A 17,783-nucleotide genomic window follows, 5' to 3' on the forward strand; every position below is an offset into this window, starting at 1 on the left:
TCTTATAACTGGGAAACTTTGTAAAACCTTGTTTCCAAAAATTTGGGTATAAATTCTTTCAGGTATTCTTTCAGTTCCAGAAGCTAGAAGTGGTGCCAAAGCAGTTAGACAAATGAAATCAAAAGTAGAATACTTGTAAAGAAGGAAACAACACTGTCATTATTCTCTGCTATTAGGACTCTCCACATAGAAAAACCAAAAGCTGACTTTTACCTCATTTTGTTCCAAGTTTTCTGAGACTGAACATGAGACTTCCTTGGTGGTATGGTGGATAGGAATCCACCTGCCAATGCAGGCAACACAGGTTTGATGCCTGGTCTGGGAAGATCCCACATACAGAGGAGTAACTAGACCCATGTGACATAACTACTGAGCCACAACTCCTGAGCTCACGTACTGCAACTACTGAAGGCCATACATCGAGAACCTGTGCTCTACAACAAGAGAAAACACCACAGTGAGAAACTTGTGCACCACAACTAGAGAGTAACCACCTGCTCTGGCAGCAATGAAGACCCAGTGCAACCAAAATTTAAATTAATAATTAATTTAAAACACAACTACATGGAAAAATGGAACATTTATTTAGTGTATCAAACTGGAACTCTTCATGAAATAGTTGATGTCTGTCAAAATGAATATAAAACATATACATGAAAAAGAGATGTTACATTTGGACTTATGCAGATGCAAACTGGCTGACAGTCTGTTTTTTCCTACAAGTGAAAGTCGCTCAGTCATGTCTGACTCTTTGCAACCCCATGGACTATACAGTCCATGGGATTCTCCAGGCCAGACTACTGGAATGGGTAGCCTTTCCTTTTGCCAGGCGATCTTCCAGCCCAGGGATTGAACCCAGGTCTCTCAAGTTGCAGGTGGATTCTTTACCAGCTGAGCCACAAGGGTTTATGTTCTTTCTTTTTTTAGGGTTTACAAGGGTTTATGTTTTTTCCCATTGTTGTTGTTCAGTTGCTAAGTCGTGTCCAACTCTTTGCGACCCTATAGAACACAGCATGCCAGGCTTCCCTGTCCTTCACTATCTCCCGGAGTTTCTTAAAATTCGTATCCATTCAGTTGGTGGTACTAACCAACCATCTCATCTTCTGTCGCCCTCTTCTCCTACTGCCCTCAATTTTTCCCAGCATCAGGGTCTTTTCCAGAGTGTCGGTTTTTCGCATCAGGTGGCCAATGTATTGGAGTTTCAGCTTCAGCATCAGTCCTTTCAATGAGTATTCAGGGTTGATCTCCTTTAGGAATGACTGGCTTGATCTCCTCAAAGACCAGGGGACTCTGAAGAGTCTTCCCAGCTCCACAACTTGAAGGCATCAATTCTTCGGCGCTCAGCCTTCTTTATGGTCCAACTTTCACTAATGGCTAACCTCAGATATGCAGATGACACCACCCTTATGACAGAAAGTGAAGAACTACAGAAACTCTTGATGAAAGTGAACAAGGAGAGTGAGAAAGTTGGCTTGAAGCTCAACATTTAGAAAACTAAGATCATGGTATCTGGTCCCATCACTTCATGGCAAATAGATGGGGAAACAGTGGAAACAGTGGCTGACTTTATTTTGGGGGGCTCTAAAATCACTGCAGATGGTGACTGCAGCCATGAAATTAAAAGACGCTTACTCCTTGGAAGGAAAGTTATGACCAACCTAGACAGCATATTAAAAAGCAGAGACATTACTTTGTCCACAAAGGTCTGTCTAGTCAAGGCTATGGTTTCTCCAGTAGTCATGTATGGATGTGAGTGTTGGACTATAAAGAAAGCTGAGCACCACAGAATTGATGTTTTTGAACTGTGGTGTTGGAGAAGACTCTTGAGAGTCCCTTGGACTGCAGGGAGATCCAACCAGTCCATCCTAAAGCAGATCAGTCCTGGGTGTTCACTGGAAGGACTGATGTTGAAGCTGAAACTCCAATACTTTGGCCACCTGATGTGAAGAGCTCATTTGAAAAGACCCTGATGCTGGGAAAGATTGAGGGTAGGAGGAGAAGGGGACGACAGAGGATGAGATGGTTGGATGGCATTACCAACTCAATGGACATGAGTTTGAGCAAGCTCTGGGAGTTGGTGATGGACAGGGAGGACTGGCGTGCTGTAGTTCATGGGGTCACAAAGAGTCAGACACGACTGAGCGCCTGAACTGAACTTCACTAATGGCAGAAAGTGAGAGCAACTAAAGAGCCTATTCATGAAGGTGAATGAAAATGACAAAGCTGGCTTGAAACTCAACATTCAAAAAACTAAGATCATGGCATCTAGTCCCTTCACTTCATGGTAAATAGAAGGGGAAAAAGTGGAAGCAGTGACACTTTATTTTTGGGGGCTCCAAAATCACTGCAGGTGGTGACTGCAGCCATGAAATTAAAAGATCCTGCTCCTTGGAAGGAAAGCTATGACAGCATATTAAAAAGCAGAGACGTCACTTTGCCAACAAAGGTCTGTATAGTCAAATCTGTGGTTTTTCCAGTTGTCATACATAGATGTGAGAGTTGGACCACAAAGAAGGCTGAGCACTGAAGAACTGATGCTTTCGAACTGTGGTGCTGGAGAAGATTCTTGAAAGCCCCTTGGACTGCAAGATCAAGGACTTGATCCTAAAGGAAAAAAGTCAAGGAAAAGTAAAGGAAACAGTCATTCCTAAAGGAAAAGTAGGCAAGGAAAAAAAGGAAAGCCAAGGAAAATTAAAGGAAAAAGTAAAGTAAAGGAAAAAGTAAAGGAAACAGTCAATCCTAAAGAAAACCAACCGTGAATACTCATTGGGTGGACTGATGCTAAAGCTGAAGCTCCAATACTTTGGCCACCTGATGCAAAGAGCCAACTCTTTGGAAAAGACCCTGATGCTGGGGAAGATTGAGGACCAGAGAAGAGGGTGGCAGAGGGTGAGATGGTTGGATAGCATTACTGACTCAATGGACATGAATTTGAGCAAATTCTGGGAGACAGTGAAGGACAGGGAAGCCTGGTGTGCTGCGGTCCATGGGGTCAGAGAGTCAGACACAACTTAGCAACTGAACAACCACCTGTGACAAACTGGAGGCCTAAACAGAGCTGGCTTTTCTCTTGAGAGGATTTCCCTTCTGCCAGGAGTGCCACCACCCTGGATCCTCCTACCTTTTCTCCCACCCAGAGCCCCAAACTCAGTCAAGTTGTCCCACTTCCCACCTCCTATCACAGCACGTGTAGTTCACAGCGGCTCACTGGGAGCTTCGGAGACCACCTCTGCCTTGGGAACCAGCCCGAGGACGGAATTGCTACTTGCTTCTCCCTACCTTGCAAACTTTAGGTTTTGAATCAAGTCCATTAACCTCACGCTGCACCATTTGCAGAATGAGATGAAGCCCTACTCTTATCAGGCTGTGTGGGGATCACAGACAAGGATGGAAGTCTTCAGTGGCTGGTGCCCACTGAGAGCCCATCCGGTCAAGTGCTGTTGACATGCCCAGAGCTCTCAGGGGCCAGCCTTCTGGTCCAGAGGGTCACCTCCCAGCCCCACCCCAACAGAGAGGCCAGAGGTAAAAGAGCACAACACAAATCCTTTATTAATAGTTTATAAAACAACCAGGGGATTCAAGTGATGCCAGGGAGGCGGAAAGAACAGTGGGCCCCAGCGAGGCGCCAGGTCTCAGGCCCCGTTGGACGGGCTCCCCTTATAGAAAAGGGCAGCTCTTCCACCTGCAGCCCAGGGCGGGGCCCTGCCTGAGGCTCCCATGCCTGCAGGGAGCACAGGCAGAAGGAAGACATGGCTGATGGCTATCCCTGAGGAAGCAGTAAGATCAGGGCTCCTCCTTCCAGTCTCCAGCTCTGGGAGCAAACGGCTTATAGGCAAGAGAGCAGGGAGCCCCCTGCCTAAAGGTCTTTCCTCCCTGTGTGGCCAAGTGCCAGGAACAGCTGAGAGACTTCTTTCAGTGGCAGAACCAGAGGCGCTGGGATGCTCACCCACTCAGAGGGGGAATCCTGGAAGGGTTATGCACCAATCTGTCAAAAGGACCATATCTGAGCTCCGAGCATCAGTCCATCCCCCAGCCCAGCACCCAAAGGCAGCACTGAGAGAGCTGGGAGGGGTCCCAGAGCTGTGTCTGGCCCAGGCCTAGCCGCCCCTCCCCCCAGTCCAAAATGCAGCTGGACCCAGGTCTAGGCGGGATGGCACCTATCTGGCTTGCAGGTGGTTGTGGAGCTGCTCTGCCTGGCTCTTCAGGCGCTGGAATTCCTCTTGAATGAAGTCCGTCAGGGCTTTGCGCATCTCCACCTGAGGGCGAAGGACTGAGGCTGCCATGCAGTCCTCAGGGAGCTTCACCCAGGGTGCCTGGGGAAGCCAAGGGCACCAGGACAGGCGAGGACAGCCCCAGGGAGAAACTCACCGCTGACTTGTTCTCTGCCCGCAGCCGTTCGAGCACAGGCCGGGCACTGAAGGGCTTGCCGATCAGCACAGTGATTTTCTGCGGGGAGACCAGCCGCCAGTGGGTTGACAGGAACGGGGTGCCCACAACTCCAGTGCTAAGATGCTGAGTACCCCATTGGGTCCACCCTCCCGTTTTAAAACAGAGCGGTCGGGCTCAGTGACATCCAAGAGCCCTGCCAGTCCTGGAGTCCATGCCCAAATCGTCCCTATCCTGCCCCTGCCCTGGCTGTGGTGCCAGGAAACCACCGCCCCTCGTCTCTGCTTCACTCTGTTCCCTCTGCTTCAAGCCCAGCCCCTCCTGAATCTGGGCTTGGTGGTGCCGTGTGGGAGTCATGGGGCAGAGGGCAGACAGACAGACATGATTGGCGGCCCTACCTACCTGCCCAAAGCGGGGGAAGTAGGGTGGGCTGTTAGGAAGGACGTCGTTCATTCCTGCAGCACAGCAGACAGAGAGCCAGGATGCAGGTGTGGGGGGTGGAGCGGGGCAGTCCAGGAACCCTGCCTCAACCACCCGGAGGAGACCCACCCCACAAGACCACCATGCGAAGCCCCTCTCCCTGGGCTGCAGCAGTGGCCCGAGAGGGAGGCTCACCGACATGCCACAGGGGCAGGATGATTGGATTGAGATGACATTCAGCGATCAGGCGACCTATTCCTGCCCAGGGGGAGAGGCAGAAACATTGGCATGAGCAGCGTTTTGATGCCAGCCTGTGGACAGGGCCACTCCTGCCCTCCCCCCAACCCCGTTCAAAGTGGCTGCCCTGGGCCAGCTCCTCTGCCAGGCAGGCCTTGGTCTGGGCCCCTGTCCCCCTTCTGTGGCAATGATCACTGTCATCCACCCCATGTGCCCAGGTCCCACCCAGCCAGAAAGGACCAGTGGCTCTTACCCCACTTGAAGCGGAGGAACTCGGAGCTCATGTTCACTTTCCCTGTAGAGAGAGAGGATGGAGTTGTGGCTTAGGGGCCACTGGGAGGGGATAGGGGGCAGTCCCATCTAGATCCTCGAGTGGGTTGCGACCCTGCCAGCGCCACTGACCTTCTGGGAAGATGTGCACCCAGTCCCCGTGGTTGAGCTTCTCCAAAATGAAATCCATTCCCTTCTGGTAGACGCCGTCTCCTGCCAATGAGAAAGTCTCCTCCATCAGTCTTGGTTGTCCCAGGACCCCCCTCCTCTGCCTCACCCCCAGGGCCTGGTCCACGCGAACACCTCATATGGTAAAGTGTCTGCCTGCAATGCGAGAGACCTGGATTTGATCCCTGGGTCGGGAAGATCCCGGAGTCGGGAAGATCCCCTGGAGAAGGAAATGGCAACCCACTCCAGTACTCTTGCCTGGAAAATTCCATGGATGGAGGAGCTTGGCAGGCTACAGTCCATGGGATTGCAGAGTCAGCCACAACTGAGTGACTCCCCTTACTTCCTTACAACCCATCTATGACCCCACCTTCTGCCCGTCAGTCCCAGCACAGCTGCGGCCCCTGAGCAACTCCGGCTGTGGTCAGACACCTGCAGTGTGTGCCCTCTCAGACCCCCAAACTGATTACTGTCCTCCCTGCCCCCGCTTCCACAGTTGGGTTCTTGGAGCCTTGGGATGAGCTAGTCTGGGGGCAAGCCTCCCAGCGGCTGCCGCTGGTGCTGCGGGAGCAAAGCAAGGCTATTTGTGATCTCCAGTCTCACCGGGGCCCCAGGTTCTGCACAGCAAGCCTTTCCCCAGGGTCTCTTCCAGGCCAGTTCCCACAGGTACCCCTCAGGGGCCTCTGAGCCCCGCTTGAGTCCTCAGTCTCTGCTGTCCCTCCCTCCTGCTGGCCCCTTCATCGAAGGGTGCCCCTTGAAAACTTGAGTCGCCCTTTATAAAAAGAATCCACCTGCAATGCGGGAGACCTGGCTTCGATCCCTGGGCTGGGAAGATCCCCTGGAGAAGGGAACGGCTTACCCACTCCAGTGTTCTGGCCTGGAGAATTCCACAGACTGTATAGTCCATGGGGTCACAAAGAGTTGGACACGACTGAGTGACTTTGACTCATAGTGTCACTGAGAGTTGGGGAAAAAGTCAAATCCACTACGTGGAAAACGCTGTGGCTGAGCCATCCCCGATGCTGGCAACACTGCCTCGGAGATGCCCCGAGACTGTGACACTGGCCCCAAGTGGCCCAGCGGTCAGCAATAACCCAGACACGACTGCTGGCTCTCGACTTGGGAGTCACATGGGGACAATCTGTGCCCACACGCAGTAAAAATCTTGCTTGTCAAGCTTGTCCGGAGAGTGGACAGAGACCGAGAAAGAGGGAGGCTGAAAAAGTGGGGTAAATATCCTTATCTCACCAAGTGAGGAGTAGAGAGCCACAACACAAAGGGGGAGATTGGGGCTTCCCTGGTGGCCCAGTGGCTGAGACTCCACACCTCCACTGCAGGGGGTGTGGGTGCATTCCTGGTCAGGGAAGTAAGATCTTGCTTGCCCTGTGGAATGAACAAGAAAAATAAAACAAAGAGGGAGACAAGAACAGATGAACGGTAGGACTACCTGGGCCAATGCCCTAAGAAATGGACTTACAACCTGTTCTCTGCAAGGCCAAGTCTTTGGAAGGTGCTAGATAGGGAACCAACGGTCCCAACCCGATCCACATGGAAACAGCCCGGCAGCTACCTCAGGGGCTGGAGTCGGGGAGCAGTCACCCACTGAAGTTTCTCTGGGTGTTGTGAGTGAGAGCTGCAGGTTCCCTACTTGGTACCACATGACACGCTAGGGTTGGGCTTCAGAGGCACAGAGGTTTACAAAAACCCACTGGTGCGAACCAGCCTTCCAGCTCACGATCGAAATTTTAAAATTCTATGCTTGGGGAGCAACCCTTCAGGATGTTTAGCTTTTAAAATGCTATTTCTACTCACTTGCATGACTTGTGCAAGACCACTTTGACACTTCATGTCCTAGCAGGAGGTGGGGAGGAAATTTTCTGGAACACAGAAGCAAAGTATACTGGGTACTTCCTTTGCTTCAATTGTTAGGCCTTTACTGTGACCAATGCATTTGACAGCTTGTCCCTTCCCGCATTCTCTCACCAGAAGGTGCTTAGGATTAAGACTGCACTTGCTGCTTTTATTGTACCCTAAAATGTAGATACAGGTCAAAAAGAAGAATGAGGCTAGAAGTGGACATGGAAGGCCTCTGAGGTCACAGAAAGGAGGGACTGAGACTCAAGACAGAGTACCCGAGCAGCATCAGCATCGCTCGGAGCAGTGAGTGATGGATACCACAGTCAACTGCCATGACACTGGGGCCTTTGCTTGTGTTTTGGGGAGATGAAGTTGCCTCCAAATGCAGCAAAAAGCGAGTGTTCCAGACAGGGCTCTCTGGGGAGTAAGTCTGCAGACCTGAGGGGTGGGCACGGCAACTTTTCAGTGGATGGTGATGGTTTAGTCGCCAAGTCGTATCTGACTCTTGCAACCCCATGGACTGTAGACCGCCAGGCTCCTCTGTCCATGGGATTCTCCGGGGAAGAATACTGGAGTGGGTTGCCATTTCCTTCTCCACAGGCTCTTCCCGACCCAGGGATTAAACCCAGATCTCCTGCATCGCAGGCAGATTCTTTTCCGACCGAGTTAAACCATTATCACCATTTCCACTACTAGCAATAAGGTTTCCCCGTTCGAGGTTCCCCTCAAACGCCCCCCTGGTTACTTCCTCCTGACACCCCAACCTCTGGGAGAAGTGGCCCCCCTTGCTGGGCCCCTCCCCACCACTGCCACAGCTCCGGTGGCTGTCAGTCCAGGGAAGTGGCTTCTCCAGGGTCATGGGACGCTTCCACAATAGCCAGGAGCCCTGTTTTGCTCCCTGCTTGCTGGGGGCTTGTGTCTCCACTGTGGTAAGGGGCTGTTCTGGTCCCTTCTCTCCCCCTCTACGCTCTCATTTCTGTGTGGCCGACTTTGTCTGCACCAGAGTTCCCAGGATCTTTTAGAGTTCCAGAATGGCACATCACATGGTCTCTGGATTGCTCCTTCCTCGGTGACAGGGTCTCTCAACACCCTGCTGTTCGTCCCTGGTCCCATCCTCCCAGCAGCTCCCTGGCACCAGCCGTCACCTAGTGTCATCGTTGAGTTTTCTTCTCCTCGCCGGCCCCCCCACCCCGCCCACGAGCAATCTATCAGCAAGTCCTGGCAACTCCACCTCCAAAACACAGCTCAAAGCACGTGGTCCCTGGCTCTCTGTGGTGACCCCCAGAGGCCCTGTCACCAGAGGAACTGTGACAGCCCCTAACCAGGCTCCTGGCCTCCACTCAACCCTGATTCTGTCCACCAGGTACACTGCAGCCTGGGGGCTCTCTCTCTCTCTCAACCTCACACGAAAGCACGTCAAATTCTTTGCCGAATGTTCTAGAATCTTCACAGGCAGCCCGCAACCTACATTTCTGCCTTGGTCATGTACCCTTCCAGGGTTTGCTATGTGCTTCCTGGGTCTAGGATGCCTTGCCTTTCATACTCTGCCGGGAAAAATCCCACTTCCCCAGAGGGACAAGCAAGCTGTATTTGAATCCAGGCTTGGCCACCTCTCGCCCTGTGACCTTGGCCCCGCAGCTTTATCTCTCCGAGCCCCTTTTATTGGAGAAGGGGGATCCAAATGGCCCTGACCTTCTGAAGCTCTCAAGAGGTGCGGAGTAATCACTCCATGTCACACGGCTCGACACAGAAGCCTGTTTGTTTTCCCAAACTCACAGCCTCCGGCACATGCCACCACCATCGCTGACTGATGACACCACGCGGCCATCAGTGCGTCTCTTAGCAACAGCCTCCCGAGAAGCAACTGTGGATAATGTCTCCTTGACCTCCAATGCCAGAGCCCCAGGGCACCCAGTCCTCCGGCACTCGCAGGGAACTTGGTGCTCTCCAAGAAACCATTGCTCCCTCCTCCCAGATGATGGAGGTGGGCCTCATGCAAGTGAGGCAGCCGCCCCTGGCACCCAGGCAGCCTGTCCCACTGGAGTCCCTCAACTCCTAGTGCAGCTGAACCAGAGACACTGTCACCAGTCTCTCTGCCCCCAGAAGGGCCAGAGAAGCATCCCCAGCACCCAACAGTCCAACAGCCCCTTGCAGAGGAGCGGCTCACCTCGGCACACAGGCACACACTTGCCCAAGCTGAAGAAGTGTGAGTGCAGCTCCTTGGTGAAGCAGATGTCTGCAGCTGTGGGGGTCCTGGAGTGGGGATGGATGTGGTCATCCCAGCTTCCCCTGCATCCTGCATCCCTGCCACCCTCCCCCCACCAGCATGCTGCCTGATGGCATCAGCAATGCAGAATGGAGGCACAGGAGGGCCAGTGGGGTCCCACCCCAGGCCCTGCCTGAACTGCTGGAGGCCACCTCCTGAGCAGGCCAGGAGGAGGGCCAATCTGGGCAGACGGGTAAGGCCTGCTGGGCCCACAGTGGGGGTCCATTTCTCCTCACCAACGCATCAACTTCAGGTTCCAGATATGACGGAGTTTCAGGATCCCTGGAGGAGAGAAGGCTGCATGCCCCAACTGACCTTGTACCTAGGGGGCACCACTTTCTGTCACCATTTCAGGGAATGAGGGAGAAGGACATTTCCCTATGGCCGAAAGAGCTATCTTCCAGACCCTTCGGCTGGACCCCCGAGTTCTCCCTGGCTCCTCTGTCTCCCACCCCCTATATCTTAGTAGTCACCACATCCAGTCTGCCTACCTCCCTGATATATGCTAATGTTGCCCATCCCTCCTGACTCAGCATTAAAGAATCCACTTGCAATACAGGAAATGGGGGTTCGATCCCTGGGTGGGGAAGATCCCCTGGAAGAGGGCATGACAACCCATTCCAGTATTCTTGCCTAGAGAATCCCATGGACAAAGGAGCCTTGTGCGCTGCAGTCCATAGGGTCGCAAAGAGTCAGACAAGACTGAAGCGACTAAGCATGCACACAGCACATCCTTCTAACTATTCCTCCAGTCACTGCCACCACCCTGGTCCAGGTGACTGGATTGCACTAAAACCTTCCTCCTGGTCCCTGGGATCTGCCTCTGGCACCCTATAGGCCATCTTCTGCCCAGCAGCAAGTGTGTGCTCTGAAAGACTGAATTGACCACATGGGTCCCCATGAGCTCCCTGTCCTCATCCAGCAGTGGGAGCTCTGGACACCCCTGTAGCCAGCCACCTGGGTTATTACAGCCAAGCAACTACCTGTGAAGTCAGCACAGCAGAACTTCTAGACTCCCCAGTGAGGCTGGTAAAAGGCTACAAACCCAGCTGGGCAAAGCCGGAACAAGGACACAGGTCTTCCAGCCCCTAGCCCAGAGCTTTCTTGACAGGACACCCTGTGCTCCTCAGATTTATTCCCAAGGCTCTTTGGAATCGTCAACAGTTTAGAGAATGGAGGGTCCCACAGGCCTGATAGCTCAGAGTAAAGAAGCCGTCAGACCTTGCCTTGTGGTCATCTCCTCACTTCCTCCAAATTCCAGGTGCCCTCCCCAAATCGTAGTACTGCCTAGGGGAATGCTGCAGGGGCCACAAATCAAACTTTCATCCCTGGGGCAGGACACCCCAGAAACAGGAGTGTCAGGGCCGGGCAAAGAGCCCTGTGAGGAGTTTGTTCTGCTTGTTTGGCCCTGACCCAGGTTCCCTCCTTGCCTCCCCAAGCCGAGCACGCTGGCCCATGTACCCCAGAGATGAGGATCATCCATGCACGATTGGTGATTGGAGACCGTGATGAGGGGTGTGGCTGGGCCTCGGTTCTCGATGAGATCATACAGCACCTCCTTGTTGTGGACGGTGAGGTGGTTCATGCACTCTGAGGGGAGACGGGCAGGGTCAGGATCTTGGCTTCCTTTCCCCGGGGGCCCAGGGCTCCCCCCTACCAAGCCAGCCCCTGCCAGTGCCCCGAACCCCAACTCTGGCTGGGCGTGGAGCCCCGCGGCCGACCCTGCCTCGGCTGTGGGCCCACTCACTGGTCCAGAAGCAGCTGTAGGTGCCCACCAGGCCCATGACGACGCTGCTGGCCAGGGTCCAGGTGAGCGGCGGCACTGCGGGGAACGGCCATTTCACGTGGAGGGGCATCTCCCCCCGCGACCCAGCTTCCGCCACAGCCCCCAGCGGCCCGGCGCTCCCCTTGCCCTGGGGCAAGCCTATAGGGGCCGCTCTAGGTCTACGTCCTCAACCGCTCGGGAGCCGGGTCACTAACAGGCCCACGGACGGGCGCCGCAGCTCGGCGCGACAGGGCACTCGACCAAGGTCACCTCGCGGGTCGGGCCTGAACCGGGCCTGGCCCCTGCCTCGCTCTCGCGTCACCCACTAGCCGTCCCGGAACCAAGAAACTGGGAGCGCACTCAAGAGCCAGGGAGGATGGCGGCGGTAGCCGCGAGCTCCGCGGACCCGCCGGAAAGCAAGACTGCGGTGGCACCGGGCTCGACCGCCGACTGTCGTAAAACGCGCTCAGGCCGCTTGATGGCAGCGATGACGGGCTCACGGGCGGCTCGGCCCCGCCACGCCGCGCCGCCGCTACCGCCACGCCCCGGCGCAGGAGGGGCTTTAGCCCCGCCCCCTTCAGAGTCCACGTCCCTTTTGTCTACTTTGTTCGTCCTTGGAAAAGTCTCCGTGACTAACGGGCTGCCGGCACGTTTATCTGACGCCACTCAAGGTCGGGGTTGGCAGAGCCCTTTTAGCTTTTTCCCCTTTGTTTTCATTAATTTCACCTAACATGGAATTAACTACTTTATAGCATTTTTATTATATAGATTATTTTATGAATGTACCATATGTAATGTTATTAAACTATGTAATTTTACATAATTACCTACGTACACTGCAAAATTCAGACCTAAATTGAAGAGAGTAGGGAAAAACCACTAGACCAATCAGGTAGGACCTAAATCAAATCCCTTACACTTGTACAGTGGAAGTGACAATAGATTCAAGGGATTAGATCTGATAGAGTGCCTGAAGAACTATGGATGGAGGTTCATAACATTGTACAGGAGGCAGGGATGAAGACATTCCCCGAGAAAAAGAAATGCAAAAGGCAAAATACTTGTCTGAGAAGGCCTTACAAATAGCTGAGAAAAGAAGAGAGGGAAAAGGCAAAGGAGAAAAGGAAAGATATACCCACCTGAATGCAGAGTTCCAAAGAATATCAAGGAGAGATAAGAAAGGCTTCCTAAGTGATCAATGCAAAGGAATAGAGGAAAGCAATAGAATGGGAAGACTAGAGATCTCTTCAAGAAAAGTAAAGATACCAAGGGAACATTTCATGCAAAGATGGGCACAATAAAGGAGAGAAATGGTATGGACCTAACAAGCAGAAGATATTAAGAAGAGGTGGCAAGAATACACAGAAGAACTATACAAAAAATATCTTAATGACCCAGATAACCACGATGGTATGATCACTCACCTAGAGCCAGGTATCCTGGAGTCTGAAGTCACGCAGGCCTTAGGAAGCATCACTAGGAACAAAGCTAATGGAGGTGATGGAATTCCAGGTGAGCTATTTCAAATCCTAAAAGATGATGCTGTGAATGTGCTGCACTCAATATGCCAGCAAATTTGGAAAACTCAGCAGTGGCCACAGGACTGGAAAAGATCAGTTTTCGTTCCAGTCCAAAAGAAAGGCAATGGCAAAGAATGTTCAAACTACCGCACAATTGCACTCATCTCACATGCTAGCAAAGTAATGCTCAAAATTCTCCAAGTGAGGCTTCAACAGTACATGAACTGAGAACTTCCAGATGTTTAGCAGGATTTAGAAAAGGGAGAGGAATCAGAGGTCAAATGTCCATCTGATGGATCATACAAAAAGCAAGAGAGTTCCAGAAAAACATCTGCTTTATTGACTACACCAAAGCCTTTGACTGTGTGGATCACAACAAACTGTGGAAAATTCTTCAAGAGATGGGAATACCAGACCACCTGACCTGCCTCCTGAGAAATGTGTATGCACGTCAAGAAGCAACAATTAGAACTGGACATGGAACAATGAACGGGTTCCAAATTGGGAAAGGAGTATGTCAAGGCTGTATATTGTCACCCTGCTTATTTAACTTATATGCAGAGTACATCATGTGAAATACCAGGCTGGATGAAGCACAACCTGGAATCAAGACTGCCAGGAGAAATATCAGTAACCTCAGATAGGCAGATGACACCACCCTAATGGCAGAAAGTGAAGAAAAAATAAAGAACCTCTTGATAAAGGTGAAAGAAGAGAGTGAGAAAGCTGGCTTAAAACTCACCATTCAAAATACTCAAATCATGGCAGCCGGTCCCATCACTGCATGGCGAATAGATGGGGAAACAATGAAAACAGTGACAGACTTTATTTTCTTAGGCTCCAAAATCCCTGCAGATGGTGATTGCAGCCATGAAATTAAAAGACACTTGCTCCTTGGAAGAAAAGCAATGACCAACCTAGACAGCATATTAAAAAGCAGAGACATTACTTTGCCAATAAAGATCCATCTAGTCAAAGCTGTGGTTTTTCCAGTAATCATGTATGCATGTGAGAGTTGGACTGTAAAGAAAGCTGAGCACCGAAGAATTGATGAAACTACATACAATTTTATTTAATTACCATATTATAGAATTGCACTGTATGAATGTATGTTTGTAATATAATGTCATATGTGATGTTATATGCAATGTATATATAACATACATATATGCAATGTATGCATATAACATACAATAGGAAATATATATAACAGTATCATATATCATTTAGTATTGATACATCCACAATGTTGTCAGCCATTTCCGACTAGTTCCAGACATGTTCATCACCTAAAAAGAAAGGCCTGTACTCCTTAAGCAGTATATTTTTAATTTTTATTTTTTAAAGCACAGCATGACTTCTTGTATTTAAAAAACATTTCCCCACCAATTTCCTGGCGGTCCAGTGGTTAGGACTCCGCGCTCTCACTGCCAAGTGTGCAGGTTCTGTCCTTGGTCCGGTAACTAAGTACCTGCAAGGTGTGGCGAGGCCAAAAAATTTAAAAATGCCCAAACCTTCTGCTCATCACCACCCCCAATCCACAAGTGGGTAGGCGGGGAAGACCGCACTACAAAGCAGCCAGTGAGGACTCACCGCCGGGCCGCAGAACCCGCGCGAGTCGCCCACTTGTCCCAGCAGCGACCCCCACGGGGACTCTTCACGCGGTCTGCCCTGGGCTCCACCTACACCGCGCATTCCTGCGCCCGCTCGCCTGCGGCCACGCAGAGAACCTAGGAGTGCGCGGCCCGAAGACTTGGAGAAAAGGCTCTTGTCTTGGAGGGGGGCGGTGCGGTGGGGAGCGCCCAGGCTCGCCGCGGGGCTCCCCTCGGTGCGCCAGGCGCTCCAGGTCGGGCGTCTTCGCCACCAGATTGCGCCCAGGGCCGGCTCTGAGTCACGGCTCGCCCCGCGCCTCCGAGTCTCCGCCGCCTTGGCCACCGCCGGCGCCGGGTCCCTCGCGGGCGGGGAAGGCGGAGTCTGCTGGGAAGGCGGTCGGCCGGGTCAGCACTTCCCAAGCCTCCGGGCCGCCCTCCCTTCCACCGCCGAGGCGGAGCCAGGGCCACGCCCGCTCGCCGGGAAGGGTGAGGCCGGCGAACTGGCCTCGACGGGGCGGTCAGCGGATCGGCGGCGTCTTCCTCTGCTGTCTCCTTCCGTCTCTGGCCCAGGCCGGCGCTGCGATTCCGTGGGGGCTGTCGCGATCAGCTCACAGAACAGAAAAGTGTGGAGACGACCCGGTCTGCGCAGGTATGGGCGCCCGTTGGCCAGAGGGGGAAGTAGAAAGTGGCCCCCAGCCTGGGAAGGCCAGCCGGGAAGGGGATTCCAGGGCTGGGGCTCAGGGCTGGTGTTGGGAGACCTGACCCGCTTTGAGCTGAGGCCAAAGTGTAAGTGAAGTCGCTCAGTCGTGTCCGACTCTTTGTGACCCCATGGTAGTCCATGGAATTCTCCAGGCCAGAATACTGGAGTGGGTAGCCTTTCCCTTCTCCAGGGGATCTTCCCAGCCCAGGGATCAAACCCAGGACTCCCGCATTGTGGGCGAATTCTTTCCCAGCTGAGCCACAAGGGAAGCCCAAGAATACTGGAGTGGGTAGCCTATCCCTTCTCCAGGGGATCTTCCTGCTCCTGGGATCTGAACCAGGGTCTCCTGCATTGCAGGCGGATTCTTTACCAACTGAGCTATCAGGGAAGCCATGAGGGCAGGAACTCTCTAGTTCTTCTTGCCCTCCCCCCTCCTGGGAGCCCCTGGCCCCAGAGCCTCCAAGCCTGCGCTTGCCTGCCCAGGGCTGCCTAAAGACCCATGGGCATCCCAGAATAGGCACTGGGGCAGGAGCCCAAACTAGCATGAGTGACTCTAGCAGGTGGCTAGAGAGAAACAGGCAGGGGGCCCAGACAGGGAGAAAGTCAGCCCAGGGAGGAAGGTCACAGAAGCAACAGAGAAAAGCCAGCAGAGGGAAGTAGCCAGACTGACATGGCTGTGTAAGGGTGACACCAGCAGGAAGTGGGCTTTGGTCGCAAAGAGTCGGGACACGACTCTGGCTGACTTGAATCCAACAATTATACTGCTGGGAGTTTGTCTTAAAGATCATGTCTGGCAGCTGGGGAGAAAGAAATGCACCAAGATGGTCCTCCTGGTTGCTGATGGTGGTGAAAAGGTAGAATCAACTCTAAGGTTGAACCCCGGTGTGCTGCTGGTGGGAATGGAAGATGAGGCAGCCACTGTGGAAAATAGTATGACATTCCTCAAAAAAAAAAAAAAAAAAGAATTACCATTTTATTGTTGTTGCTCAGTCGTGTTCGACTCTTTGCGATCCTATGGACTGCAGCACACTAGGCTTCCCTGTCCTTCACCATCTCCCAGAGCTTGCTCAAACAAACTCATGTCTGTTTTCATCCTGTTGTCCCCTTCTCCTCCTGCCTTCAAGCTTTCCCAGCATCAGAGACTTTTCCAGTGAGTCAGCTTTTTGCATGTGGTGTCCAAAGTATTGGAGCTTTGGCTTCAGCATCAGTCCTTCCAATGAATATTGAGGACTGATTTCCGTAAGGATTGACTGGTTTGATCTCCTTGCCGTCAAAGGGACTCTCAAGAATCTTCGCCAGCACCACAGTTTGAAAGCATCAATTCTTCAGCACTCAACCTTCTTTATGGTTCAACTCTCACATTGGTACATGACTACTCAAAAAACCATAGCTTTGAGTAGACTGACCTTTGCTGGCAAAGTAATGTCTCTGCTTTTTAATATGCTGTCTAGGTTGGTCATTGCTTTTCTTCCAAGGAGCAAGTGTCTTTGAATTTTAAGGGGCAGTCACCATCTGCAGTGGTTTTGGAGCCCAAGGAAAGAAAGTCTGTCACCATTTCCATTGTTTCCCCATCAGTTTGCCATGAAGTCATGGGACTGGATGTCATGATCTTAATTTTTTGAATGCTGAGTTTTAAGCCATCTTTTCACTCTCCTCTTTCACTTGCATCAAGAGGCTCTTTAGTTCCTCTTCACTTTCTGCCATTAGGGTGGTGTCATCTGCATATCTGAGGATATTGATATTTCTCCTGGCAATCTTGATTCCAGCTTGTGCTTCATCCAGCCCAGCATTTTGTATGATGCACTCTGCATATAAGTTAAATAAGCAGGGTGACAATATACAGCCTTGCTGTACTCCTTTCCCAATCTGGAACCAGTCCATTGTTCCATGCCCGGTTCTAACTGTTGCTTCTTGACCTGCATACAGATTTTTCAGGAGGCAGGTAAGGTGGTCTGGTATTCTCATCTCTTTAAGAATTCTCCAAAATAAGAATTTTCCACAGTTTGTTGTGATCCACACAGTCACAGGCTTTAGCGTAGTCAATGAAGCAGGAGTAGATGTTTTTTTCTGAAATTCTCCTGCTTTTTCTATGACCCAATGGATGTTGACAATTTGATCTCTGGTTCCTCTGCCTTTTCTAAATCCAGCTTGTATATCTGTAAGTTCTCAGTTCATGTACTGTTGAAGCCTAGTTTGGATAATTTTGAGCATGACCTTGCTAGCATGACAAATGAGTGCAATTTTGTGGTAGTTTGCACATTCTTTGGTATTGCCTTTCTTTGGGATTGGAATGAAAACTGAAAACCGAACTCTTCTGGTCCTGTGGCCACTACTGAGTTTTCCAAATTTATTGGCATTTTGAGTGCAGCACTTTCACAGCATCATCTTTTAGGATTTGAAATAGCTCACCAGGAATTCCATAACCTCCACTAGTTTTGTTCGTAGTGATGCTTCCTAAGGCCCACTTGACTTTGGACTCCAGGATGTCTGGCTGTAGGTGAATGATCATACCATTGTGGTTATCTGGGCCTTTAAGATCTTTTTTGTATAGTTTTTCTGTGTATTCTTGCCACCTCTTCTTAATATCTTCTGCTTCTGTTAG

At 51.8% G+C, this 17,783-nt stretch overlaps 1 protein-coding gene and 1 long non-coding RNA gene across 12 annotated transcripts; both read right to left on the bottom strand.

The window, feature by feature from the left end:
- Nucleotides 1-3,523: 3,523 nt before the first annotated feature.
- On the bottom strand, nucleotides 3,524-11,862 carry TAFAZZIN (tafazzin, phospholipid-lysophospholipid transacylase). 11 transcript variants are annotated; one of them, XM_043896815.1, is made up of 13 exons: nucleotides 11,352-11,846; nucleotides 11,066-11,194; nucleotides 9,841-9,926; nucleotides 9,506-9,591; nucleotides 7,294-7,358; nucleotides 6,730-6,864; nucleotides 5,446-5,526; nucleotides 5,297-5,338; nucleotides 5,002-5,064; nucleotides 4,789-4,841; nucleotides 4,369-4,446; nucleotides 4,158-4,256; nucleotides 3,524-3,964 (listed from the first exon to the last, which is right to left on the bottom strand). In XM_043896815.1, the coding sequence occupies exons 1-12, from the start codon at nucleotides 11,458-11,460 to the stop codon at nucleotides 4,158-4,160; spliced, it is 1,026 nt and encodes a 341-aa protein (XP_043752750.1). In that variant the 5' UTR covers nucleotides 11,461-11,846; the 3' UTR covers nucleotides 3,524-3,964. The 11 variants fall into 11 exon arrangements, with proteins under 11 accessions (XP_043752750.1, XP_043752749.1, XP_043752747.1 ...); XM_043896814.1 differs by having other exon boundaries at nucleotides 3,524-3,985; nucleotides 11,352-11,845; XM_043896812.1 differs by lacking the exon at nucleotides 4,789-4,841 and having other exon boundaries at nucleotides 3,524-4,256; nucleotides 11,352-11,426; nucleotides 11,640-11,862.
- A 2,347-nt stretch (nucleotides 11,863-14,209) lies between these two features.
- LOC122689526 lies at nucleotides 14,210-14,973 on the bottom strand. The gene is made up of 2 exons (XR_006339837.1): nucleotides 14,483-14,973; nucleotides 14,210-14,360 (listed from the first exon to the last, which is right to left on the bottom strand). It is a non-coding gene; the product is annotated as an uncharacterized LOC122689526 (long non-coding RNA).
- Between the last annotated feature and the right edge of the window lie 2,810 nt (nucleotides 14,974-17,783).

Source organism: Cervus elaphus, chromosome X (assembly GCF_910594005.1).
Source record: "Cervus elaphus chromosome X, mCerEla1.1, whole genome shotgun sequence".
Classification (NCBI taxonomy): domain Eukaryota; kingdom Metazoa; phylum Chordata; class Mammalia; order Artiodactyla; family Cervidae; genus Cervus; species Cervus elaphus.

Excerpts from the sequence above, each read along its gene's own strand:
- TAFAZZIN (XM_043896811.1), bottom strand. The coding sequence starts at position 11,460 with ATGCCCCTCCACGTGAAATGGCCGTTCCCCGCAGTGCCGCCGCTCACC. Across the intron at positions 5,527-6,729 it reads GGCTCTCTACTCCTCACTTG|GAGACGGCGTCTACCAGAAG; the intron begins GTGAGATAAGGA and ends TCTCATTGGCAG. Across the intron at positions 5,339-5,445 it reads GGTGCACATCTTCCCAGAAG|GGAAAGTGAACATGAGCTCC; the intron begins GTCAGTGGCGCT and ends CTCTCTCTACAG.